This window comes from Notechis scutatus, chromosome 4 (assembly GCF_049901735.1).
Source record: "Notechis scutatus isolate UNSWTSFEM ecotype Mainland chromosome 4, rNotScu1.2, whole genome shotgun sequence".
NCBI lineage: Eukaryota > Metazoa > Chordata > Lepidosauria > Squamata > Elapidae > Notechis > Notechis scutatus.
The window spans coordinates 17,788,091-17,815,849 of record NC_142012.1 but is presented as its reverse complement, the minus strand read 5'-3'; the positions used below and the strand labels follow the sequence as shown (position 1 = coordinate 17,815,849).

General features: G+C 37.3%; 1 protein-coding gene across 1 annotated transcript in view; it reads right to left on the bottom strand.

The window, feature by feature from the left end:
• GRID2 (glutamate ionotropic receptor delta type subunit 2) overlaps nt 1-27,759 on the bottom strand; it is a 1,056,494-nt gene that overhangs the window by 206,604 nt on the left and 822,131 nt on the right. Inside the window, exon 11 of the mRNA XM_087962873.1 lies at nt 6,235-6,547. Coding sequence (XP_087818999.1) covers nt 6,235-6,547 — 313 coding nt within the window. The remainder of the gene's footprint in view (nt 1-6,234; nt 6,548-27,759) is intronic.

The following is a 27,759-nucleotide window of genomic DNA, read 5'->3' as shown; positions in this document are numbered from 1 at the left end:
CTTGAATTCAAGGCCCTTTGTCCCTTAATTATTCAAGCATTCTGTACATTCATATATTTCAATATGAACGCCATTAAATTATTGTTCTTTCCTTTCTAGCCAAATGAAAGCTTGTCCTCCTTTCAGCTGTTTGAAGGAGATACATCGCCCTTAATTCTGCTTGGCTCAAAAGGACTGTAATAGAATATATATTAAAAATGAAACACAATTTTCTTTTGTAAATATGTTCAGCAATTATGGAAAATATTAGAACCATTACCCTTTCAGAAACTACAGAAGATGTCTTCCAAAACAGGGAAGTTTCTAATTTTGCACATTTAAAGGGCTTGCGTGGATTGTGATACAGATTTGTGTTTTTTTTTTTTTTAAATTTAGAATAGAATAACAGAGTTGGAAGGGACCTTGGAGGTCTTCTAGTCCAACCCCCTGCTTAGGCAGGAAACCCTATAGCATTTCAGACAAATGGTTATCCAATCTCTTCTTAAAAACTTCCAGTGTTGGAGTATTTACAACTTCTGGAGGCAATTTGTTCCATTGATTAATTTTTCTCACTGTCAGGAAATTTTTCCTTAGTTCCAGGTTGCTTCCCTCCTTGATTACTTTCCACCCATTGCTTCTTGTCCTGTCCTTAGGTGCTTTGGAGAATAGCTTGACTCCCTCTTCTTTGGGGCAGCCCCTGAGATATTGGAAGACTGCTCTCATGTCACCCCTAATCCTTCTTTTCATCAAACTAGACATACCCAATTACAGTAACTGTTCTTTATGTCAGCCTTGGAAGCCATTTTTTACTTGGAAGCTTCGAGGTTGCCACATTCAGTGCCTGGAAATTTGGGAGGGCGGATTTCATAGTGAGGTAGAAGATTAGAAATAACAACATTCTTTCTCAGAGAGTCAAGTACATGTTGCCCTGCACCTGGAGAGGAGTATTTGGAGGAATGTCTCCAGTTGGTAAGAACATTTGATTAAGCCATGTGATGGACTGATGGGTGCAGGGATGGATCTTTGATTTTCTTTTGGGAAGGGAAAACCCAGAATTCTCTGATTCGGGTTTACCCAGATGTGCCAATATGACAACTCTAATAATATGAAATTTTGAGGAAATGTTTGACTTGGATTTTATTGGTTTGGAGTGGGTTAGTTGGAACACTGACACTTTATATGTTTTAGCCTCCAGTCCCCTAATCATCATTGTGGCTCTTCTCTGCACTCTTTCTAGAATCTGTTTGTTTGTTTGCTTTAACAGAGGTGGCAAATTGTCAAGAAGGGGCCTTGTTCAGACCCTTTACTTCAACGGGAGTAACTTTTTGTGCACACACAGGAACCACAGGAACCACTCTTTCCACTGGAACAAAGTGAGTGGCTGCAGCAATAGAGACTCTTAACTGAAATGAGACTTAATAGAGACTCTTAACTGAAATGACATCTCAGTTCAAAGTTATATATAGCTATATAAGACACAACACATACTTCTTTCTTTGAGCACTGCCATTACCTGCTTATTATTCTGCCATATAATGTGCAGAATAGGAGCAGAAGGTGACTAATGTGTGTGAATAAACAATGCCAGGCGAATTGTGTGATTGGAATGGTCTATACCTGTTCACTCAGTCGATATAAGGGCTATTTACGATGCACTAGAAAAGGCAACTTAGTGAGAAGAAATGGCCATCTCAAGCAAGTAATAAATGAAAATGGCTGTTGCATAGAAACCAGTTCAGTAAATTTTGAATGGCCTATAGATGGATCCCTTCTCTGTTATTTATTGACCATCTATTCAAAGAGATGGCTTTCCAAAGAGCAAATGCTGGTATTCTAGTTTTATTTCCAGAAGAGAACTGAGTACACTGGATATTATGCTCCAATTTTCTTATAATTTGTAATTTATTTTTAATAATTAATGATAAGTTAACATCTTTCTGTGGACTTGTAATGCTTGACATTTTACCTGAATTAATGCCTCTCTACTGGTGATGAAACTGAAACAAACAATGACATTGCTTGATTAGAAAGCATAAGAAATCCTTGGCATGAAAATGCTTGCATTGACTATAAAAAGGAAAAGTTGAATTTCTTATTCTATTTTTTTTACTGATTTTCAGAGCTTAACCTTGCATGGTGTTCAATGGGAAGGAAGGAAGGAAGGAAGGAAGGAAGGAAGGAAGGAAGGAAGGAAGGAAGGAAGGAAGGAAGGAAGGAAGGAAGGAAATTTGTTATTAAAGGCAAGCCAAAATAATAAAAAAGAGGGAATATTGGGCATAAGCTGGAGAGAACAGGGGAAACAAGGTCAGAATGAGACTTAGTAGGTCTAAGAGAAGTAGAGTAGAAACAAGACAAGTCAGTAGAGGACAGATGCATGTCAAATAAGACCCACTAGCCCTATTGTGGCTTAGGCCAAAGAGGTTGTTTTCTAACTGTGTCTAAGCAAAGGGCCCCCTTCATGCTATGAAGAAAGTGTTAACAGAGTCCACAAATGGGCTCTGAAAAGAAGACAGAAAAACTCCACTTTCATGTACTGAATTGTAAAAAAATATGCCATAAAAAAGCTTTATTTTAAAGACATGGATTGGATGGGAAATTTTGCCATTAATTTACGATCACAGGAAAGTTGACAATATGTACTTTGCATTACTTTGTAGCAGTCCATGGGAGAGCAGAGTCTCAGGTAACATTCTTCTTTTATATGTTCAAATTAACAAGATCTGATGAAATAACTCTTTAACTTCTGGTTACAGAAGGGGAAAAAGAAGAGGGACGTTTGATGGATGTGTTGCCACATGTTAAAAATTAGGAAGAAAAATATTAAATTATTATAGTACCATGATGGCGAACCTAAGGCATGTGTCCCGGAAGTGCCACGTGAGAGGTCGCCCGGAAGAGCCCCACTGCACATGTGCATGTGCTGCCTGCCCAACAGCTGATTGTCGGGTATCTGGTGCGCATGAATGGGGGGCAGAAGTATGCAGGAGACATGTGCACATGTGCAGAGATGCATGGCACATGGGGGGATTGCGTGTGCATTCTCAGAGATCCACGGTGTGTGGGCATCATGCATGCATATGCAGGGGGTGTGGCCCCCCCGTGAGCATTGCCTTCTGGGTGCTGGCATGTGAGCACGCGAGCGCGATTACACACACAATTTTTGGCATGGGAGCCCAAAAAGGTTAGCTGCCAGTGTTATAGTATATATTTCACATTCATTTCAAGGGATTCATAACTGAGGAAACAACAGTTTGTATAGGGGAAGTGGTGACCTATCCACAGAACTAATTTAGTATGTAACTTAGATTTTGCTCTTATTCTCCAACAATTCATTGTTTATATACCATGCCTTCTTGTCTATTCTAATGAATATGATATCTGAATTACAAAAATCTGAGGCAGCAAAGAAAGCCATTCATACATACATACATACATTCATACACTCACTCACTCACTCTTTATTTGCTTATTTATTAAAGCTTCTGATCAGTTCCCATAAGTGGTCTACTGAATGTAGTGGTGGGATTCTACCGGTTTAACAACCAGTTTGGTGAGCGTGCACCAAGGTAAGGTAACTGGCTAAGCAGCTAACGCAGCTTGCAGAACAGCAGTGGTACGTGGGCAAACTTTGATCTGACCATAACAACATAGGCAGCTGTTGTTACATCAGTTGAAACTTCTAAATGGTCTTCAACAGCAACTCAATGGACAGTGAATTGCAGTAGTCTAACCATCAGGTGATGAGGATATGGGTGAGCATGCACAAAGTTCTTGATCCAGGAACTGGATCCAGGCAACTGGGATACAAGATGTAATAGTGAAGAGGCCACACCCTCCACCAGCTATACTAGCAGGAAGTTGCAAATTCAAAACATCCAAATTGTGAACTAACTTCATATGGGGTAATTAAAGTTTTCTATGTCTATTTGCTGCTATCTAGTGTTTCTGGGGTTTTGTAGTCAAATACAGTTCAATATCCATTCTCTAACAGTTTCTATAGTTAACTGCTGGTATACATATCTCTTTTTCTTAGAATTTTCCCTTCCCTATTTATCTAGCTAGGTATTATTTTTTTCTACACCATGACCTTATTTTTCCTATTTGCTATTTGTTTTGGGTATTTAAGTGTCTTTGTTCTGATATCCTTTCCAGCTGTTGGCTGTTTTTGAAGATCAAAGAGCTGGTCCTTGCTCCTTAAGACTGTTAGGAAATGTTCAATTCCTGCCACGAGAGATTGAAAGTTAGATGGAGCCCTATCTAGTATTAGTGATTACTATGGATTAAGATCTCAAATTTTTTTTCCAGTCCACAGAGAGTTTTATTACCCTGTTTTCTGTCTTTAAGGATGTCAGATCTGCACTAACTTGTCTCTGATATCTAGCTGTTTTCATTCTTTATTATCTTCTACTCTTTTTTCTTTCTGTAGCATTTTCCTGTTTACTGATCACTATTTTTCTTTCTGTTTCCTATACTTCTTTCTTATTGGGGTCTATTTCTTTCTCTTGTTTACTATTATGGGAAGACCAATAATTCTTCCAGCTTATCCATCCTCACTTTCAAGAAGCATTTAAGGATGAATCGCAAGCATTTCTCACACAATTTGCTCCCTCATTTCTCCTTTTCCAAGACATGTCCTTGTGAGTTATGTCTCTTGTCAAAATGAGAATTTGCTAGCTATCTTCATAGTATATTTTTAGAATATTAATACACTATATATTTACATTAATTCAAAAGATAATATATACCTATGATCACAATTGGGCCCAAAATTTCTGTTGTTAAGTGAGATATTTATTAAGTGAGTTTTGCTCCATTTTACAACTTTTCTTGCTCCAGTTGTTAAATGAATCACTGCAGCTGTTAAGTTAGTAAGATGGTTGTGTAGTAAATCTAGTTTCCACATTGCCTTTGTTTGTCAGAAGGTTGCAAAAGGCAATTACATGATTCTAGGACACTGCAATCATCACAAATATGAATCAGTTGCCAAGTGTCAGAATCTGTTTTCTAGGTGGCACTTGCCACCGGCAAGATTAGCAAAAAAAGTTAACAATATGTCCACCACACACCCCAGGTACTTATTATCATATGTGGTGGACATGTATGAAAGCAAGAAAATACTGGACAAAAATACACACATGGTTGGAAAAGGTAATCAAGCAGAATATAGATTTGAAACCAGCAATAGTTTTGTTAGGTATAATACCAGAAAGTTATGATAAAGGGACTATATATTTAATTTTACATGCATTGACCGCAGCAAGAATTGTATTTGCACAATATTGGAAAATGAGAAAACTCCACCAGATGAAAATATAATTCAAAAAATATTGGATTGTGCAGAGATGGATAGATTGACATTGAAAATAAAAGATAAAGGAGTTACAGAGTATTATTTAACGTGGAATAGATTCTATCAGTGGTTAAAGATAAGAGGTAGAAATTAGATGAAGAAAGAGTATTGCTATATACAGTACAAATTAAACATAAACATTGTGTATAACTATTAGTATGCTAATATAATCAATAGGATCACAAATATGCTAGCTTAATTATAAATAAGATTAAATCATTCTGTTGTACTACCACTACTATCCCAGTTGCTATGTATGGCTGTGAAAACTGGACCATAAGAAAGGCTGAGCACCAAAGAATGGAGGCCTTTGAACTCTGGTGCTGGAGAAGACTCCTGGGAGTCCCTTGGTCTGCAAGGCAATCAAACCAGTCAGTCCTAGGGGAGATCCACCCTGACTGCTCTTTGGAAGGCCAGATCCTGAAGATGAAACTCAAACACTTTGGCTACCCAATGAGAAGGAAGGACTCAATGGAGAAGAGCCTGATGCTGGGATGGAGTCACTGAAGCAGTGGAGTCGGTGTGAGCTTAAATGGACTCCAGAAGATGGTAAAGGACAGGAAGGACTGGAGGAACATTGTCCATGGGGTCGCGATGGGACTTGGACATGACTTTGCAACTAACAACAACTACTACTATTGTTATTAACATATATGTTACTATTTCTGTTTTTCTTTTCTTTTCCTTTGTAAAATGGTATGCCCAGACAATACACTGTATTCAAAATGTTTATATATAAATAAAAAAACTTGCCCTAAAAAAAAGTGTCAGAATTTTGATCACATGTCCATGGGAATGCTGCAATGTACATGGTTTTTTTCAGTGCCATTGTAAACCAACTAATGTAAGCCAAGGTCTACCTGCATTCCACCAACTGCATCATGAGATTCGTATACATTTCTTACCTTGCTGCACAAAGGATCCGTACACAAACCACATGGAGTTGTAGAGTGTTGTGGAGGTCATCGATCCCATCTGAAGCCGTGGAGGGTTAAGCCAGTTGAGAAGATACACCAAGAGTCCGACGAGCAGTACTGTGCCAGCGATGCAAGCCCAGAGGGAGAGGTCAAACGGTGCCAAACAAGCAAACATGTCCATGGTCTTTTCAGCCTTTTGCAGCAAGACTCCCACTGAGTAGTCCATGTAGCGAGTTGTAAAGTCAACCACATTTTCCCGATCTGGTGTAATCGTTAATGCAGAAATGCCTATATCAGCTCTCTAAAGAAAAAAGAGACAGAAAATTCATTTCCCTTAGCAAGAGAAAAACAGCATCACTTCTGTCTGAAACTTCTCTCAGAAAAACAGTTGCCAAGTTTTGTTTACCTTGCAGTTCACGTGTAACAATCCAGGTAGTAAGAAAACAAACACAAAGTTGACTAGGAACGACCAGTTGAATTCATGGTGATCATGTTTAAAGAGCTTTTAATAGCTCATAAGAAGAGCATATTTCAAATAAAGATAACTTTTAGAAAAATTTATTTTTTATTTTTTTAAATTATTTTTTAATAATTAAAAATATTAATTTTAATTTTTTATTGACACCAAACTATGTTATTGAAAAAAAAATGAAAAGTTCATTTTAATAGTCTGTTGATTATGACTTTTGCCCAGCAAAGATTTTTAATGGACTTCTCTTATTAGTTTTATATTACATCTGCATGTGTTGATTTACATAGTTTATACCCTAACATAGCATAATCTTGGTATAATAAAATAGATTTTAGAATATTACAAAATATGATATGCAAGCTAGTACAGAAACTTCAGTGTTAAATGTCAGAAAAACATAGATAGTCTCAATCCTAACATGAACTATTTAAATTCTAATTGGGTTGATGATCCAAAATATATTATGTAAATACAGTGGAAGACTCTGCTTAAATACCTAACTGCATCCTTGAATAGAAGACTATTCATCATACTTTTGATCTTCCAAAAGACATTTTGATATAAGTATTTTGAAAACTAAGTGTGGAGATTTTTTTTGTTTGTGAGTGCAGGCTTCCAAATAATTGACAGTCTGGTGGAATCATCTCTTCTATTCATGCTTTCAGGTCTTTTTTCAATCTTTATGGCTTCTCTGATAATTCTGTAGCTGGGGTTTTCTATAGTGGCTTGGGTTTTGGTGCCATTGAAGTCGATGCTATGACCTGTGACTAGTGAGGAAGTGTGTTCCAGCTTTTTTATTGCATTTTTGTGTTCATCCAGGCGGGTACTTATTCTTCTATTGGTCTGTCCAATGTATGTGGCAGGGCATGATGCACAGGGGACTTCATATATGCCTTGGTTTTCCAGGTCAATTTTATCTTCGTGGTTTCTTAGGATGGCTGCTATTTTTCTGTCTGTTTTGAAGACAGTCTTAATGTGATGAAGAATAAGTACCCGCCAAGATGAACACAAAAATATAATAAAAAAGCTGGAACACACTTCCTCACTAGTCCAACACATGAAAGCCACAGGTCATAGCATCGACTTCAATGGCACCAAAACCCTAGCCACTGTAGAAAACCCCAGCTACAGAATTATCAGAGAAGCCATAGAGATTGAAAAAAGACCAGAAAGCATGACTGTCAATTATCTGAAAGCCTGCACTCTCAAACAAAAAAATCTCCACACCACAAGCCAGCCAAACACCTGGGCACAAATAGACTCCCCCTGATACCTCCAGCTCAAACACACCCCAACCAGGCACCCAGATGAAACCTAGCTTCCTAATAAATGATAGCTGTCCGTTTACTCGGAGCCAAGCTGCACTAAAAGCCTCCAATACAGGAAACACAATGTTGCCAGCCAATCAAGACAAAAAAAGCTACAAGACAGACAGAAGATATTAGAAACATCAATCAAGCAGAACACAGCAAACTCCAAGACCAATAAACACAGACCACCTCCCAACCAATCAGGATGAAGAAAAAACCATTCTGGCACAGCGTAGGCTAGCACCAAATTTAACAGATAAAACAGAAGCAGTTGTGAAAGTCTGATTCACAGACGAACACAATACAGAAGCCTAATGATGGCAGATGAGATTCTGCTGAAACGTTGCTACAACTTTAAAAGCACAACTATAATGACGTGGGAAAATACCTGAATAAAGCTGAATACCATACATATAAATACCCACGAAAACTTTAGAATGAATATGTATATATATATATATATATATATATATATATATATATATATATATATATATATATATATATATACACACATATATACATACATACATACATACATACATACACACACACACACACACACACACACACATACACACATATATATGTTTTCTTATGTTTTCGCAGATATTTATATGTATGGTATTTAGGTTTCTTCGGGTATTTTCCCATGACTTAATATTTGTGCTTTTATTATTTTATTATACCATTGAAACCATAGTAGCATCCCTGGACGCCGTAAAAGAAAGAATATCCAACCTTGAAAAAAAAAGAAACAATGCAAAAACCTGAACTTCCAATAGCTACAAACCACATCTCTACCCAACAACCACAACCCAATCCAAAACCCAATCCACAAATAAACACAACCCAGACAAATATTGATATCCCAATCCTCATCAGAGAAGCTGTTGAGCGTGAACGGAAACGTCCAAACGCCATCTTATTTGGTCTAGAGGTCACCAATAACAATGATGACATCACAACTGTCCGAAACATCATCAGGGATTATCAAGCATCAACCATCTCCGCTGATGAAATACTTGACATTTCACGCATTGGCCGAGAGCTCAATAACAGTGGCGGCTCTGTGGCCCCACGCCTGTGCAGAGTCATTTGCAAAAATGAATCAAGCAAACGTAAATTCATTTATACTATAAACTCACTCACCAAAACCAACACCAACCATAAGAACCTCCGTTGCCGCCCTGACCTAACCATACAGCAACGTGCCCGCTCCCGTGTACTCCGCATTGAACTCAAAAACCGTCTAGACAATGGAGAGAAGGACCTGTACATTGACTACCATGCTGACTGTATCAAAAGTAAGCCACGCAACCCAATACTCAGCTTTTACCCTCAACCACAACCCTACCTCAACCGATCCACCATCACCCAAGACTAGGCACGCACGCCCCAACTACCTCAATTCCAACTACTGCTGGCCTTAAATGCAAACTACTCAATGCAAGAAGCCTCGTGAATAAAATACCTGAATTTCTCATCCTCCTAAATATGGCTAACTTTGACATTATATTTGTCTGTGAAACATGGCTCAATGCATCTCTCCCCGACTCCATTACCACAGTAAGAGACTATCATGTTTACCGATCAGATCGTGAAAATCGTCGAGGAGGTGGTGTTGCTATCTTCTATAAAAATCCTTACATCTAAAAATATCCAAGTTACCCAGGAGCTTGCTCTTCCTGAGACCATCATCTGTGAACTATCCTTAAATATCACAATTCGATTCTTACTATGTTACAGAGCACCTGATTATGACATTGAACATGTAAACAAGCTAAATACATTACTAACGTGGGCTGCATCCTGCCCATACCCTTTTATCTTTCTTGGTGATTTCAATCTACCTCATATTGACTGGACCCTAAATGATTGTACAACTGAAATCATACACACAACCTTCTACAATGCTATTACAAATCTGGGACTGGAACAACTAGTAACCAACAACACTAGACTAAACAACTGCCTCGATCTCATCTTCTGCAATAGTTTGAATTTAATTTACGGAATACAAACTAAAGAACCCTTTTCCAGTAGTGACCACAATATGATTGACTTTTGTCTCAACATACGTCCACACAAAAATCACCACAATGATGTAATTCCCAATTGTAACTTCAAAAAGGCAACTATGATCTTATACACAACGATCTCTCATCCCTTGATTGGCAATCTCTATTCACTGGTGCAATACTGTTGAAGACCATTACAACATATTTTTACTTGAAGTCAAAAGAGTCATCAAACTATATGTACCAACAACAACTCCCAAAACAAAACAAAAAAGCAGATTACCCATATCAATAAGGAAACTTCAATCCAAAAGAGATCACTCTGGCGGAAAAACAAATCTGGTCACGTTGCCAATTTCAAAAACCGATACAAAAATTTATGCCACCAGATAAAGATCGAATGCACCAATTATCACATTAAACAAGAGGAAAACCTTCTAAGCACCAATTCCACCCGTGCTTTTTACAATTTTGTAAACAACAAACTAAAAGACTCAAGGTCCATCCCTCCCTTGATAGGACCTGATGGTAAAGACTGCAACGACGACCCCATTAAAGCCAACATCTTTAACACATTCTTCGCTCAGTATTTGTAAACAGCAATGGATCATGCCCAGTATTTCCTAGCCGTACCACAGATAACAACAATGATCTAATACATATCGATTTCACAGAAGACAATGTTGAAAAAGCACTACGCAACCTAAAACCATCTCTATCTATTGGACCAGACGGAATATGTGCCTACTTCTTAAGAAAGCTATCCACTGCCATAGCCAAACCTCTAAGCATAATCTTTGAAAAATCTTTCAGAACCAGCTCCTTGCCTAACCTATGGTCACAAGCCACAGTCATCCCCATCTTCAAAAAGGAGACCCAAGCCTAGTTGAAAATTACAGGCCAATCTCCTTATGCTGGCGTCACCTGTAAAGTCATGGAATCAATTATTAACCAATCCATCATCCTTCACTTAGAGACAAATAACCTACTCTCCAATAAACAATTTGGTTTCAGAAAAACTATCCTGTAATCTGCAACTCTTACACTGCAAAAACATATGGACGACACAACTTGACCAGGGCAAAGCAATAGACGCAATCTACATAGACTTCTGTAAAGCCTTTGATTCAGTGGTACACGACAAACTACTCCTAAAAATAAAATCCTATGGTATCTCTGGACAACTGAATAACTGGATAGGAGCATTCCTGTCAAACAGACAACAAATGGTCAAAATCGGGAGCGTACTATCAAATCCAGTACCTGTCAATAGTGGTGTTCCCCAAGGCAGTGTTCTAGGACCAACTCTCTTCATACTCTACATAAACGACCTCTGTGATCATATTAAGAGCAATTGCGTTCTTCTTCGCTGATGATGTAAAGCTGTTCAATACCACAGACAATACTGCTACCCTACAAAAAGATCTTGACTATGTATCAGAGTGGTCAAACAAATGGCAACTTCAAATCTCAACAACTAAATGCTCTGTCTTACATATTGGCAAAAAAATCAGAAAATAAAATACAAGCTGAATAGTCAAGATCTTGTTGATGACTCAAGCTCTGTAAAGGACCTTGGAATACTCACCTCTAATGATCTAAGTGCTAGAGCCCACTGCAACTACATAGCCAAAAAGGCATTAAGAGTTGTTAACCCAATCCTACGTAGCTTTTTCTCTGGTAATATCACACTACTAACCAGAGCATACAAAACATTTGCTAGACCAATACTCGAATATAGTTCATCAGTCTGGAACCCACACTACGTATCTGATATTAGCACAATTGAGAAAGTCCAGAAATATTTCACAAGAAGAGTTCTCCACTCCTCTACTCGTTGTAGAATACCTTATGCCACCAGACTTGAAATTCTAGAACTTGAAAACCTTGAATTACGCCGTCTTCGGTCTGACTAAGCATGGTATATAAAATCATACATTGCAATGTCCTACCTGTCAATGAATACTTCAGCTTCAACCATAACAACACAAGAGCACACAATAGATACAAACTCAAAGTAAAACCGCACCAAACTTGATTGCAGGAAATACGACTTCAGCAATAGAGTGGTCAATGTCTGGAATACTCTACCCGACTCTGTAGTTTCTTCCCCAAACCCCAAAAACTTTAACCTTAGACTGTCTACTATTGACCTCACCCCTTTCCTAAGAGGCCTGTAGGGGCGTGCATAAGCGCACCAACGTGCCTACCGTCCCTGTCCTATTGTTTCTCTTATTCTTTTATTTTTCTTATATGTACCCATTTCATGTATTCACAACTATGTATACATTTATACTTATTATCTTGTAAACAATTGGCAAATCAAATAAATAAATAAAATAAAATAAAATAAATAAATTATAGCGATGTTTTGACAGAATCTCATCTGCCATCCTCAGGCTTGTGTGTTGGGTTCTTTTTAATCTTGTGTGTCAGGCTTAGCAGCCGTTTTTAGTTTGAATTCGGTGTTGGCTTTCTGCTTTATTTGAATGGTTTTTTCCTCATCTTGTGAATGGCTGATTCACAAGTAACCAAGCTGCACTAAGAAACCCCAATGCACAAAACACAATATTGCCAACCAGTCAAGAACACAGCAACTCGAAGACCAATAAAAACAGACCTAGACTCCCAGACAATCAAGAAGAAACCTAAATACCATATATCTATATCTATATCTATATCTATATCTATATCTATATCTATATCTATATCTATATCTATATCTATCTATCTATCTATCTATCTATCTATCTATCTATCTATCTATCTATCTATCTATCTATCTATCTATCTGTCTATAAATACTTTTTTTCTACTTCAGAAATTGTTTGTAGGAAAACATATTGATTTATGGTTTTGGAAATTATATTCTGTGCTTTTAAGACAAAATTGGATTGAAAACCTTTTAGATCTCTCCATTATAGAATTAAAAACAGAGGAGATATAGATCACTAAAAAAATCAATTTACAATTGTTTTCTATTTTAATATTATTCTTTTGCTAGTCTCTTACTCATACATAGAAATCAAATTTAATTTTTCTATTTAATTGATGTTTTCATGTTAAACAAGCAAAAACAAGTATGGTACAAAGAAAACCAGAATGAAAAAAGGAAGTAAGGTGGGAGGTAACAGGTTGCCTTTATTTTTATATTCAGTAAAAATAAAAAAGTATTTTGCTTATGGCAGCACAATTGGATTTCTCTTAGTCATAGCATTAATAGAATCATGTTAGGCTCACCCACTGCACTAAACCATGGTTTGTTTGATTCTACTTTTGAATAAATAGCTGTAGACAGACATTTTCTCTAGACTACAAACCACAGGAACAGAATTAATATATCACTAAGCCAAGATCAAGTAAGACACACTGCAGCATAATATGCTGCATGAATTCAATCCTAAAATAATATTTTAAGAGATCATTTTAGGCAAACTCTGTTCTGAATTTTGGAATTTCTAACCAAAGATCTATAGATCTATAGGTCTCTAACATCTGTCAATCCAGTTTCTGCAGGTTCATAAGCCATTCCATGCTTTGAACATTTTTTATCATGAGGAAATTTTGCCTAATGACTAGCAGAAACTGGTTGCCTGCCAATGACATTGGTCCAATCTGTGCTTTGTGTGTTAAATCCATATTTATATCAACAGGAGCAGAAAAATATTTAACTTTGATTGAATAATGCCTAGTAGATTTTGTTGACAAAAATCAATATGTTTTGTCTACTTAAATTTTTTTATCACCATAGTGCAAAAGAAAGAAAGATTTTCCCCTACCAATTATTTAATGAAATATAATTCATTTCCAAAATGTCTTTTTAAAAGGCAAGAGAAATTGTCACAATGGAGTGTGGTGTACTTGAACTTGTTGTGGGAACTTGTTGTGGGAACGCCATCACTTGGGACTTTCAAGAAGAGATTGGACTGCCATTTGTCAGAAATGGTGTAGGGTCTCCTGCTTGGGTGGGGGGTTGGACAAGATGACCTACAAGGTCCCTTCTAACTCTGATTATCTGTTTTCTGTTATTAACTAATAAAGTAGCCAAGGAACTTTCAAGGAACTTTCAAGGAACTTGGACTTCACTACTGTTCTATATCTAGTGTCTGTTGCCTTCCCATATTTCAGTTAATCTGAAGTTCCAGATTCAGTTTAGGAAATGTGGGCAACAAGGGAAGCTCCCATTCTCATTCATGTTGGAGGCACCTTTTAAAGGGCTTCCAGGTTGAACGGATTAGCTGGAATGAATGACGTGAGCTTACCCCATCCCGCAGCAGTTGGGTCTTGAACATGCACTTGCTAACCTCTAACTCAGCTTCCTAACCACATAAGTCACCATGTTCCCCAAGGGAACTTTGAAGTGACAGAAATACATGTAACAAAGCCATAAGAGGATGCCACCACAAGCAACTAAGCTTAGAAACAACAACAAGAGAAATTTGAAATAAATTCTTAAGCATCGCAATAATAAGTTTGAAAAATGGAAACTTATTTCACAAGTTTAGGAAACTTCCAGGCACATTTCTATATGGCATTAGCTTTCAACATTTCTATCTGGCATTAGCTTTTAAGACAGACACTTGAAGTCATTTGAAGACATTTGAAGGCATCTATTAGCAAGGGAAAACAGCTGGGTGCATTGGAGGATGAACTGAGAGAGGATGAACTGTTTCTGCAAGTACTGTCATTGTCTCTATAGCTAACTGGTAAACAAATTATAGCGCCCTGCAATTAGCTGTATCATAATTCTAATTGAGGAAACAATAATTTCTTAAAACTTTATGATGGAACAAATGGGTAAAGTAAGAATATAACCTTTGTTAGAATCAATGTCTCCACATAATTCATGTCAATAAAAAAAAAATGCTATTATCCACGATAGCAAATGCAAGCAGGAAGCTAAAAAGAACTGAGAAGAGCATTTTATCCGGTTTCCTTCCTAATGACAGGTAACCACTTAGCCAGGTCTGTATTTGAAGCAATTTTATTTAAGTCAAACTAAATTGGTCAATTTGAAAATAGCTGAAGAAATGGAAAAAGCAAACAAAAGAAACAGAGGGGGGGAAAAGTCCACCTAAATGCTGACTTTCAAAGAAGAGCAAGGAGTTACCTCTAACTAAGCAATGCAAAGATGATTACAGCTGAATGGGAAGACAAAAGTTTTTATTTAAGACAATTACAGAAAACCAAGCTAAAAATTTATGTGAAGATGGATGTGATAAAAGCCAAGATAAATATCTCCAACAAGATCAAGCAAAGAGAATGCACTCTGGATTCCATTGATAAACAGTGTGATCTCATGGGATTAAGGAAATGTACTTCATTGTGTGCTCTTTGGAAAGACATCCTCCAGAGTTTCATAGAATCCTTATGCTAATGATGTTCAGAAAGTCATTAAAACTTGGTTGTTCTCCCAGACCTTGGGATCAGGACATTATGGAGTCCCTATTAGTTGAGTTTGTTTTTACAGTGTGTTGAAATGGTTGTGTGGTTAGTTCTTTTTATATGCACTGGTTTCTTATTTTCTGTTTACAAGCTACCTAGAATCATGGCATAGTCAGGTGGCCATGAAATGCAATGAAATAAATTGATTTATTTTGGAAAGTTGAGCTAAAGAAGCAATATTGCAAATGTTCAGAAGAACTTTACAAAAAATATCTGAACATTAATGATATGCATGAAGGTTTAATCAGGTATGATATCCCATATTCTGGAAAGTGAAGTAAAATGGATTCTACAAAATATTGCTAACAAAAAAGCTACATTTTAAAAAATATATTACAAGATGATGCACTTAAAATGACGGGTGACTCGGGAGTAAAGCTGCAAGGTAATGGCTCCTCCCTCAAGAAGATAAAAGTCAGCTGTGAAACAAACCTTCTTTGCAGAAGGCAAAGACGTTTTGAAACTACAGCCTCATGGACATTCCAGTATCCTGAGTTTGTATTTGAAGATTCTTATTTTGAAAATTATTTCTTGTCTGTTATCTTTTGGCAAGCAAGCCTCACACAGTTTGGCAAGGCTTGTGTTTATCACAGCTAATTATTTTGTAAAAGCATTACAAGGTTTTTGTTTCTTTTGAATTTGTGTTTGATTTGTTGGAAAAGGGTGTGGGTCAGAACATAGTGTTACATTATGATAGTACTGAATTAATTGACATTTAGTGACTGTTCAAAATTACGTCACTGAAAAAAAGGGACATTTTTCACACTTACGACGGTTGCAGCATCCCCGTGGTCACATGATCAGAATTCAGTGGCTTGGCAACTGACTCATATTTATGACAGTGTCTTCGGATCATATAATCACCTTTTGTGACTTTCGGAGAAGTCAATAAGGAGGCGAGATTCACTTAACCACTACATTACTAACTTAACAACTGCAGTGATTATTTATTTATTTATTTATTTATTTATTTATTTATTTTGTCAAACAATTATTAGAAAACAGGTATAAGTATAAACATGGTTATAAATATATGAAATGGATATGAATAAGAAAAAAAAGAAACAATAGGACAGGGACTGTAGGCACGTTTTGGTGCGTTTATGCAAGCCCCCTACAGACCTATTAGGAAAGGGGTGAGGTCAATAGTAGACAGTCTAAAGTTAAAGATTTTGCGGTTTGGGGAAGAAACCACAGAGTCTGGTACAGTATTCCAGACATTGACCACTCTGTTGCTGAAGTCGTATTTTCTGCAATCAAGTTTGGTGTGGTTTAGTTTTGTATCTATTTAGAGCTCTTGTATTGTTCTGGTTGAAGCTGAAGTATTCATTGATAGGTAGGACATTGTAATATATAATTTTATATACTATACTTAGATTGGACAGAAGGCGGCATAGTTCTAAGTTGTCTAGGTCTAAAATTTCAAGTCTGGTGGCATAGGGTATTCTGCTACGAGTTGAGGAGTGGAGGATTCTTCTCGTAAAATATTTCTGGACTTTCTCAATTGTATTAATATCAGATATGTAATGCAGGTTCCAGACTGATGAGCTGTAGTCAAGTATTGGTCTAGCACATGTTTTATATGCTCTAGTTAGTAGAGTGATATTACCGGAGAAAAAGCTACGCAGGATTCGGTTAACAACTCTTAATGCCTTTTTGGCTATGTAGTTACAGTGGGCTCTAGCACTTAAATCATTTGAGATGAGTACTCCAAGGTCCTTGACAGAGTTTGGATCATCAACAAGTTCTTGACTATTTAGCTTGTATTTGATTTTTTGATTTTTTTTTTGCCAATATGTAAGATAGAGCATTTATTTGTTGACATTTGAAGTTGCCATTTGTTTGACCTTTCTGACATATAGTCGAGGTCTTTTTGAAGTGTAGCAGCATTGTCAGTGGTGTTGAATAGCTTTACATCATCAATGAAAAGAATGCAGTTGCTCTTAATATAATCACAGAGGTCATTAATATAGAGTATGAAGAGAGTTAGTCCTAGAACACTGCCTTGGGGGACATCACTGTTGACAGGTACAGGATTTGATAGGACGCTCCCAATTTTGACCATTTGTTGCCTGTTTGACAGGAATGCTTCTATCCAGTTATGCAGGTTTCCAGAGATACCATAAGACCTTAGTTTTAGGAGTAGTTTGTCGTGTACCACTGAATCAATGGCTTTACAGAAGTCTATGTAAATTGTGTCAATTGCTTTGCCCTGATCGAGTTGTGTAGTCCATATGCTTTTGCAGTGTAAGAGTTGCAGGTTACAGGACAGTTTCCTTTTGAAACCAAACTGTTTGTTAGAGAGTAGGTTGTTTGTCTCTAAGTGGAGAATAATGGATTGGTTAATAATTGATTCCATGACTTTACAGGTGACCCAGCATAAAGAGATTAGTCTGTAATTTTCAGTTAGGCTGGGGTCTCCCTTTTTGAAGATGGGAATGACTGCAGCTTGTGACCATAGTTTTGGCAAGGAGCTGGTCCTGAAAGATTTTTCAAAGATTATGCTTAGAGGTTCGGCTATGGCAGTGGATAGCTTTTTTAAGAAGTAGGCACATATTCCATCCGGTCCAATAGATAGAGATGGTTTTAGATTGCGTAGTGCTTTTTCAACATTGTCTTCTGTAAAATTGATATGTATTAGATCATTGTAGTTGTCTGGGGTTTGACTAGGAAATATTGGGCGTGATCCATTGCTGTTTACAAATACTGAGCCAAAGAATGTGTTAAAGAGGTTGGCTTTAATGGTGTCATTGTTGCAGTCTTTACCATTTGGTTCTTTTAGGGGTGGGATGGACCTTGAGTCTTTTAGTTTGTTGTTTACAAAATTGTAGAAAGCATGGGTGGAATTGGTGTGTAGAAGGTTTTCCTCTTGTTTAGTGTGATAATTGGTACATTCAGTCTTTATCTGGTGGCATAAATTTTTGTATCAGCTTTTAAAGTTCGCAACGTGACCAGATTTGTTTTTCTGCCAAAGGGATTTTTTTTTGGATTGGAGCTTCTTTATTGTTATGGGTAATTTGTTTTTTCTGGTTTTGGGAGTTGTTATTGGTACATATAGTTTGATGACTCTTTTGACTTCAAGTAAAAAATACATTGTAGTGGTCTTCAACAGTATTGCATCCAGTGAATAGAATTTGCCAATCAAGAGATGAGAGATCGTTGTCTATAAGATCATAGTTGCCTTTTTTGAAGTTATAATTGGGATCCTGTCGTTATGGTGATTTTAGTGAGGACATATTTTGAGACAAAAGTCAATCATGCTGTGGTCACTGTTGGAAAAGGGTTCATTAATTTGTATTCCATAAATTGAATTCAAACTGTTGCAGAAGATGAGATTGAGGTAGTTGTTAAGTCTAGTATTGTGGGTTACTAGATGTTCCAGTCCTAGTGTGGTAATGGCATTGTACAGGGTTGTATGAATGGGTTCAGATGTATATTCATTTAGTGTCCAATTTATAAGAGGTAAGTTGAGGTCACCAAGAAAAATGAGAGGGTGTGGGCAGGAGGCAGCCCATGTCAGTTGTGAAGTTAGCTTGTTTGCATGAATTATATCATAGTCATGGGCACGATAGCAAAGTAAGAAGCGGATTGAGATGTTTAAGGACAGTTCACAGATGATGGTCTTGTATAATTTGGATCTTTTTTAGATTTAGAGACTTTTTATAGAATATAGCGGCTCCACCACCTCTACGGATTTCACGATCTGACCGAAAAACTTGATATTGGTATCTTGTAGTGGTAATGAAGTCTGGGAAAGATGCATTTAACCATGTCTCACAGACAAATATAATGTTAAATGTGGTTGAGCTGAGAAGGATGAGGAATTCATGCATTTTATTTGCGAGGCTTCTTGCATTAAGTAGTTTGAATTTAAGATATGAAGTAGTGGGTCTGGAGGAAGTAAGGGGCGTGCATCCCTAACATTGGAAGTTTGGGTGATGGATATTGTGACGTGAGTTGAGGCTCTTGCTTTTGATACAGTCAAAATGTATAGATTTGTATTACCTAATTCACTTAACAAGCATGGCAAGAAAGATTGTAAAATGGGGGCAAACTCCACTTAATAAATATTTTACTTAATGATAGAAATTTTGGGCTCAGTTTTGGTTGTAAGTTGAAGACTACCTGTAATCTTGTCCTTCTACCAATATGTTATATTGCCATATTCTCAATACTAGAAAAAGAATATAGATATCCAGTAGCTATTTATGTTTCTGTCCCCAACAGACTAGATTCACTTCTCAGAATGTGCAACTCACTGCTTAAATTTAGACTTGAATATACTTTCATAATTTAATCTATGAAGGAAGAGAGCTCTTTACAGTAGCCCAAAATCAGAAGGGGACTTGTATGAGAAACCTGATGCATCTTGATAACATTAGCTGTAGCTTGCAAAAGCTACTGCCCTGTAATAAAATTGGCTTGTCACAAAAAGTGCTATCAGATTGTTTTTGGTAATCTAATCTAATATTACTGTTGAAAAGGAAAATATATGCATCAGAGGGACTTGGTAAATATGTTATCCATCTACATACAAGAAAATCTTTTGGAGGAAGACAGACTAAACAAATAAACAGAGGAAATAGTTCACATACAATTCCAAGAAGCTGACAGTCTGATGATCTGTACCTATTTTGGACCAACTCTCACAACCACTTGACAATGGCCACTGGCCACAAGCCACACTGGTTTGGGCTGAATCCCAAAACATTTGGAAGGGACTTGGTTGACTATAGGTTGTCTAATCTACGTTGTACAGGGGTTGTTAACAGAGTGGGCAGCAAATTGTTTTTATAGCTGAATAAATAAGTTGTTATAAAGTCCTTAACCACAATTGAGACATAATTTCCATTATTAAGCAAAGTGATTGTTAAGTGAATCATGCCAAATTTTAAGACCAGTTTTAATGTGATGACTGATGGCAAGTCACTTTTTGAAGTGTTATAACTTCAAACAGTCACTAAGTGAATGGTTGTAGGGTTGTATGTCAAGGGCTATCTGAAATTACAAAGCAAGCATTCAAATGCAGGAGGGAATCAAGAGGCAAGAAACCTCTTAAACTGATCAGTGTTCTTTCAAGCCATCTTCTTTTCCCACAAGTCTGCTTTTTTCTTTCCTTTTTTTCTTTTAACTTTATTCATCGAATGTATCTTTTTTCTCTTTGCAACCTGTCTTACTCTCACCAACTCCGTTTCATGTTATGCTGATAAATCCAAAGTCAACTATTTTTTCCCTCACACAAATATGGAATGTGAAAAAAAAATTAGAGATCAAAGAATTCCACAAGTATGGAGAGGAAGGGAATTTGGGTTGCTGTAGTGTTCAAAACAGCTTTCTTTGTTTGAATTATGCAAACAGGTAAATCTTGCTCTTTCAGGCATAGTTTCTCTCCCCATCTTGTCTCCTTTTCATTGGACCACTAATGTATTCTTTGGACAGTCTTTGCCACTTAGTATGTTGAACCTCCAACCAGCCTTTTCTAAACTGTCAGGCAATACTTAGGACATAGAATAACAGAGTTGGAAGGGACCTTGGAGGTCTTCTTGTCCAACCCCTTGCTTGAGGAAGAGACCCCAAAGCATTTCAGACAAATGGCTGTCTACTCTCTTCTTAAAAGCCTCCAGTGATGGAGCACCCACAACTTCTGAAGGCAAGCCATTCCACTGGTTAATTGTTCTGACCATTAGGAAATTTCTCCTTTGTTCTAGGTTGTTTCTCTCCTTGATTAATTTCCATCCATTATTTATTGTCTTGCTTTCTGGTGCTTTGGATAATAGGCTGACCCCTTCCTCTTTGTGGCAGCCCCTCAAATATTTGAACACTGCTATCATGTCTTCCCTAGTCCTTCTTTTCCCTAGACTAGATATACCCAATTCCTGCAACCATTCTTGATATGTTTTAGCTTCCAGCCTCCTAATCATCTTTGTTGCTCTTCTTCACACTGTTTCCAGAGTCTCAACATCTATTTTATATTGTGGTGACCAAAACTTGATCTAAGTGTGGCCTTACTAAGGTTTTATAAAATGATACTAATATTTCATCTGATCTTGATTCGACCCCTCTCTTAATGCAGCCTACTGTAGAATTGATTGCATTGGCTTTTTTTGGCCACTGTTGCACATTTCTTATCTCTGTTCCTAGCAGCACAAGTCTTCTTTGGGTCTCCATGACTTTACATTGAGAGGACGTAAAGTTGAAAGCTACTTCTAGTAATGCTTTTTAGTCATGTGAGATGAAGCTATATTGGAGACTTGCCTGGTAGGTTTTGTAGTATCCCAAACAAAGCAGAATTATGCTAGTAAAAAATACCTCTACAGAGGTATAGTCTGCTGTAAACAGAGTGGAGAAATAAAGATAATCTTGAACTTTCATATGGGAACTGGAGCCAGTATATGAAGAATGCCAAAACAATGGAAGAACATAGCAATTAAAAATTATTAGGGGATGGGCTTTATATGAGCAACACAGAATATATTTTTCAGCATTAGAATCAGTTCCCAATTTCCACCATGATGGTGATTAACTTATATTGCTGTATGTGATATGGGACCAAACTATTTGAAGGACCATTTCCTGTATACAAACTTGTAAATTTGAATTTGTCTTCAGAAGTTGGGTTCTTTTCTCCCACAGAAAAATGGACTGAATGAAAAACAGGTTTTCTATCATGGTATCCCAACTTTAGGTAGTCCTCGACTTACAATCACAATTGATCCCAAAATTTCTGTTGCCAAAAGAGACAGTTGTCAAGTTAGTTATGCCCCATTTTACAACCTTTCTTGCCACATTTGTTAAGTGAATCACTGCAGTTGTTAAATTCGTAACATGGTTGAGTGAATCTGGTTTCACTATTGACTTTGCTTGTCAGAAGGTCTCAAAAAGTGATCATATATCCATGGTGGTACACTGTAACCATCATAGATATGAGTCAGATGTGACAATGGTCATAAATGTGAAAAGCAGTCATAAGTCACTTTTTCAGTATCATAACTTTGGTCACTAAATGAACTGTTGTAGGTCAATGACTACCTTATGAAGAAGGATTTATTGGTCCCAGCTTTGATCATTTTTAGAGAAGAGATTAAGGCTCTTATGTTACATCAAACCTTTGATAAATTTTCACCTTTCAATCATGAATTAAAAATCTGTTTGTAATTTCTTTATTGGCTTGTGCTAATGGTACTTTTTCACTGAATTCTTATTGGGTTGCAAAGTAGCCTATGAGTACACTGATAACCAAAATCTAAGAAGACTAAAATGCTTTCTAGCCCATTAAATCTATCTTCACCTTATTTTCTAGTTTTCATAAATATTCATTCCTTTCTCCTGCTCTCTAAAGGTAAAGGTTCCCTTGCACATACATCCTAGTCGTTTCTGGTTCTAGGGGGCGGTGCTCATCTCTGTTACAAAGCTGAAGAGCCAGCGCTGTCCAAAGACATCTCGGTGGTCATGGGGCCAGCATGACTAAACGCCGAAGGCACGCGGAGCCTTCCCACCAAAGTGGTCCCTATTTTTCTACTTGCATTTTTACATGCTTTCGAACTGCTAGGTTGGCAGAAACTGGGACAAGTAACAGGAGCTCACTCCATTACATGGTGCTAGGGATTCGAACTGCTGAACTACCAACCTTTTTGATCGACAAGCTTAGTGTCTTAGCCACTGAACCACTGTGTCCCTGATCTCTAGTCTTTCTAAATTTATAATAATCTCTTCTGTAGTTGGGGGAAAAAAAGCACTGTGATCTATCAATGAATCTACGTTTCAGGATTATGTGCATTTTAAGCTGCAAGCACCAACAGGGCAAGCACAAATGTTTACCAAACAATTTGGAGTCATACTAGAGCAGAGACATTGGGTCTTGACTGTTGGATATTTCTTTCATTAATCCAGAATGCACAATATTGAGGGGAGGGAATCTTAATTCTAATCCCCACAATTTTGGATGGGGTCTCCAGAAAGTTTCTAAAAATTGCTTGTGAATTATTTTTGTAAGGTGACAATCGGGGAAATTTATAAGATATACAGGGATTAGTTATTAGATCTATGGGAAGCAGCCTTGAAACAATTCAGATAGGAAATCTAAGACTTGAAGATGATATAGTTCAGTTCAAGTATGTACTTCAAGGTTTGAGGGCAAACCAATTAAACTCCAGCCATTCTGAGATATGCAAAAGAAAAGGAAATTGCCCATCAGTTATAATGAGGAAGTATTAAAATTCATGCAGCTATTTTTATTTGTAGAGTGGCATATAAATAACAAAGAAGGTACTTTAGAGGAGACCAATTCTGTCAAATTTCAGTAAGATATCTTTGCTGTAATATTTGCACTGCATCTTTATTTAGAAAGAGGTAGCTGGGGTGAAAAAAAGACAAGAGAGCAGGCATCAAGCAAATTGATGGATGTTCTGCTTCTTGAAATAATGAAGAAAGTATCCTGTTACAACTGAAACTTAAGTTCTCTTTCTTTAGTTCTCCATTTGATTTTCTTCCTCTGATCATTGATGGGTTCCAGGAGGGTTGGAATACCTGGTTGTTGAGCTTGGCTTCTTTTATCATGAGAGGAATCTTAGACCTGGCAGATCTCTTTGGGATCCCAAAGGTGCTTTTTCAAAAGGCAACTGGACTTTCTTTGTTTTTCCTTTAAGATATTTCACTTCTCACCCAAGAAGCTTCTTAAGTTCTGGCTGAATGTTGGAGAATGGAAGGATTTATATTCCTTGCAGTCATCTGGTTGTTAGCACTCTCTCTGAGAGTCGTTGAGGCCACTTGGAAGTTTATCTCTGCCCTCAGAGTCATCTGAATAGGGCAAATGGGTGTGGATCCTTTTTGGAACTGCTGAAAGGACTATGTTGTAAACAGGAGATAGGTGGTGTCATATGTTTCCCCCTGAAGAAGCTTCTTGGATGGGAAGCGAAACTTCTTCAGGGAAAAACAAAGAAAGTCCAGTTTGTCAGGGTATATTCATGAACTGGAATAGAGCTTAGTAACAAGGTCAGCCAATGAGAGCTGAATTGAAGGCTGAAACTTAAAGAGAGAATCTGGGCGTGGTTTATCTCTGTTCTGTGCTCAGCTCTAAAGTGAAAGAGAAACTAACTTGCTTGCTGAAAACTAGAGTTCTGCTCTGAAGCTGTAACATGTCTGTTTCTGTTTGAGTTTGCTCCATGTTAGAGAAATCTATAACTGGTATTGTAAAATTTACTGATATTATATTTATAAAGAAATTAAATGAAGCCTCAGTCATCTGTGTTTATTTTTCTGGTGCTGAATTTTTGTTGCAAAACTCTGAACACAGTTGCCTTTTGAAAAAGTATCTTTGGGACAACCATGACCTGGATGATTGAGAATCTCTATAGACATCTCTCTCTTTTTGATCATAGAAGACTGTACTTTGACCTTTTCTTGCAGGATAGCATATCTTTGCTTTCTCTGAGATCTGGCACACAGTTTAGGCAGAACACATTGGAAAACCTTGTCTCCTTCTGAGCAAGACTTCTTCTTGTCATGCTCTGGCTTGATGGCTACATTAATTAGTTTGTAGAAGCACAAAAGTAGTGTATGGTGAGACACAATGCCACAGAGATAGTCAGGTCACAAAAAAGTAGGATGGCCCAACGAAAGTGGTATGTTAAGCTTTGCTGGTCCAATTCCTACTGGAATTAAATGCTTGGTCTAGTATCCGTAAGAGTTAGTCTGGTATCCATTCATTATTGTTGAGAGACTTAAACCTGATCCAGTTATGCAAAATATAAAGATTAGACCCAGGATCTAACTGAATTTACCTGAGCCCACAATCAGAGTGCTGAGGATTTAGCTGAATTCCTAATTATATTCATAAATCAGCAGATATGTATTATATTATCCTCAAGTTACCATATTAAAGTTGTTGGCTGAACACATCAAAGAGATTAAGGAGAATTAAGTCCAAACCACATTAGCCTTACTACTCCAGAAGACTTCAGATGGGCTGATAGTTTAGCTAGGTGATAAAATGTGCCATTCATGTCAATGCCAGACAGGTCATCACTTCATACAATCTTTCCCTCCCCAGCATTATTACTTCTGCAGAAACAATTTTCTAAAAGAATTATTTTATTCTTACCAAACAGTTTCTGTCCTTGGGGGCCAGAATGGACACAAACAATCCTGCCCAACTCTTGTTTTAAACACACTGTTCAGATTATATTAACTATTAATTGAGATGGCACAATTTCTTCAGTTCTTTAGGATTCAGTCGAGTTTATGAACACACACACACACACACACACACACAGGATCAAATATGAAATGATCATGGAATATATTGAACTTATTTCCAGTATTATTTGACTGAAATATTATTTAATTGGCAGAATTAATTAGAGGAGGAAGGTTTTATGAATTCATCATGCATTAAAAAAATTATGTTGATCATATACCTTATACCTTATTCATAGCTACCCATGCTGTGCATTATTTATAAAATGTGCTAACCTATTAAAATCACACTTCTTCTACCTAAGATTGGTTTACCCTACTTATGTGTTCCCCTGACATATTAAACATTCTTATGAAGATTGATATGCTTCATTTCTGTGATGTTGTGTTTCTGCCTATTGTAGGGATAGGCTTAATGACTGCAGAAGCACACATTGGATCACATAGCATTAGATAACATCAGAACATCAGAATAATAGATTGGGACCTTGGAGGTCTTCTAGTCCAACCCCCTGCTCAAGCAGGAGACCCTAAACCATTTCCGACAAATTGTTGTCCAATTTCTTCTTTAAAACCTCAGTGGTACAGTGGTTAGAGTGCAGTACTGCAATCAACTCCTACTGCAATTTGGCAGATCAAATCTCACCAGGCTCAAGATTGACTCAGCCTTCCATCCTTCAAGGTGGGTAAAATGAGGACCCAGATTGTTGGGGGCAATACGCTGACTCTGTAAACCACTTACAGAGGGCTGTAAAGCACGATAAAGCAGTATATAAGTCTAAGTGGTATTGCTATTGCTATTCACAACCTGTGAAGGCAAGCCATTCCACTGATTACTTGTTCTCACTGTCAGGAAATTTCTCCTTATTTCTAGGTTGGGTCTATTTTTAATGATCTGACACCTGTTACTTCTTGTCCTGCCTTCAAGTGGTCTGGAGCTTAGGTTGACCACACACCTCTCTGTGACAGTCCCTCAAATATTGGAAGCATGGCTGGCTGGGGAATTCTGGGAGTTGAAGTCCCCACATCTTGAAATAGCTTAGATTGAAAATGCAGGATGCCCAGATTGGAAAAAAAGGCTTAATGATTATTACAAACAAAACAAGCTGAACCCAACTTCTAAGTGACTTCAGACATAGCCATATTCACTAGGCCCAGCAGCCCTCACCCCTTGGGTGGCACCAATGGGTGCTTTTCACCAGAATATTGAGCGGTATCCTTATTGATTCATTACGTTGTTTCTGACAAACCAGCATTTCACAGTCCTCACTTCTCTGCTTCCTTTCAGAAAATCATGGGTTACTGTGGTTCAAGAGAAGAACCATTGCCACTTGAGAAGAATCCATCCAGTGGGACGAACAAAATGCTGTGAAAATTGGCTGCTCTGTTCTGCTGGCTTACAGTGCTATTAATGTGTATTGTGGGAATGAGGTCCATGTCATTATGGAATACACAACTGAACACATCCATTTCAAAACAGATAAAGGTACCTCAGCTATTCATTCTTAGGAAATATAGAATTTCGTGCTATTCATGTGTCTAGTAAGGTGTATTACTATACACTGTCAGAAAAAAACTGTGTCAGTCCTTCAAGCTAACTGAGTCACACTGTAAGAAGAATTGTAGGAAGCTAAGTACACATATTGTAGAACTGGAATTCTTGATAATTAAATCACAGGGAATGGGGAGAGGGGAGATACTGATTTGTACAACATTCCCTTGACTTCAGGGAAATTTCTTATTACATTGGATGCATTCTGATTATGCACACCAGATGTAGAAAAAGAATGCACCTTTCACCATTTTGAATCAATTTGGATATTCGGAAAGGAAGAAACAAATAAGAAATACTAATACTCGTATAAATACTAAGCCCAAAGGACCCTTTTTATTTTGTTTTCTATCTCTGCAAGCTAGGCCCTGTGATATGAATCCAGACAATTGCTACTTCCATAATGGAACAATAGTTTAGTATGAAATGGGAATCCAGCTGGTGCCTTGATAAAAACTGCAATATTTTCCTCAAGATTCTCCCAAGACCCAAATGTTGTTTTCTACCCAATAACTTCCC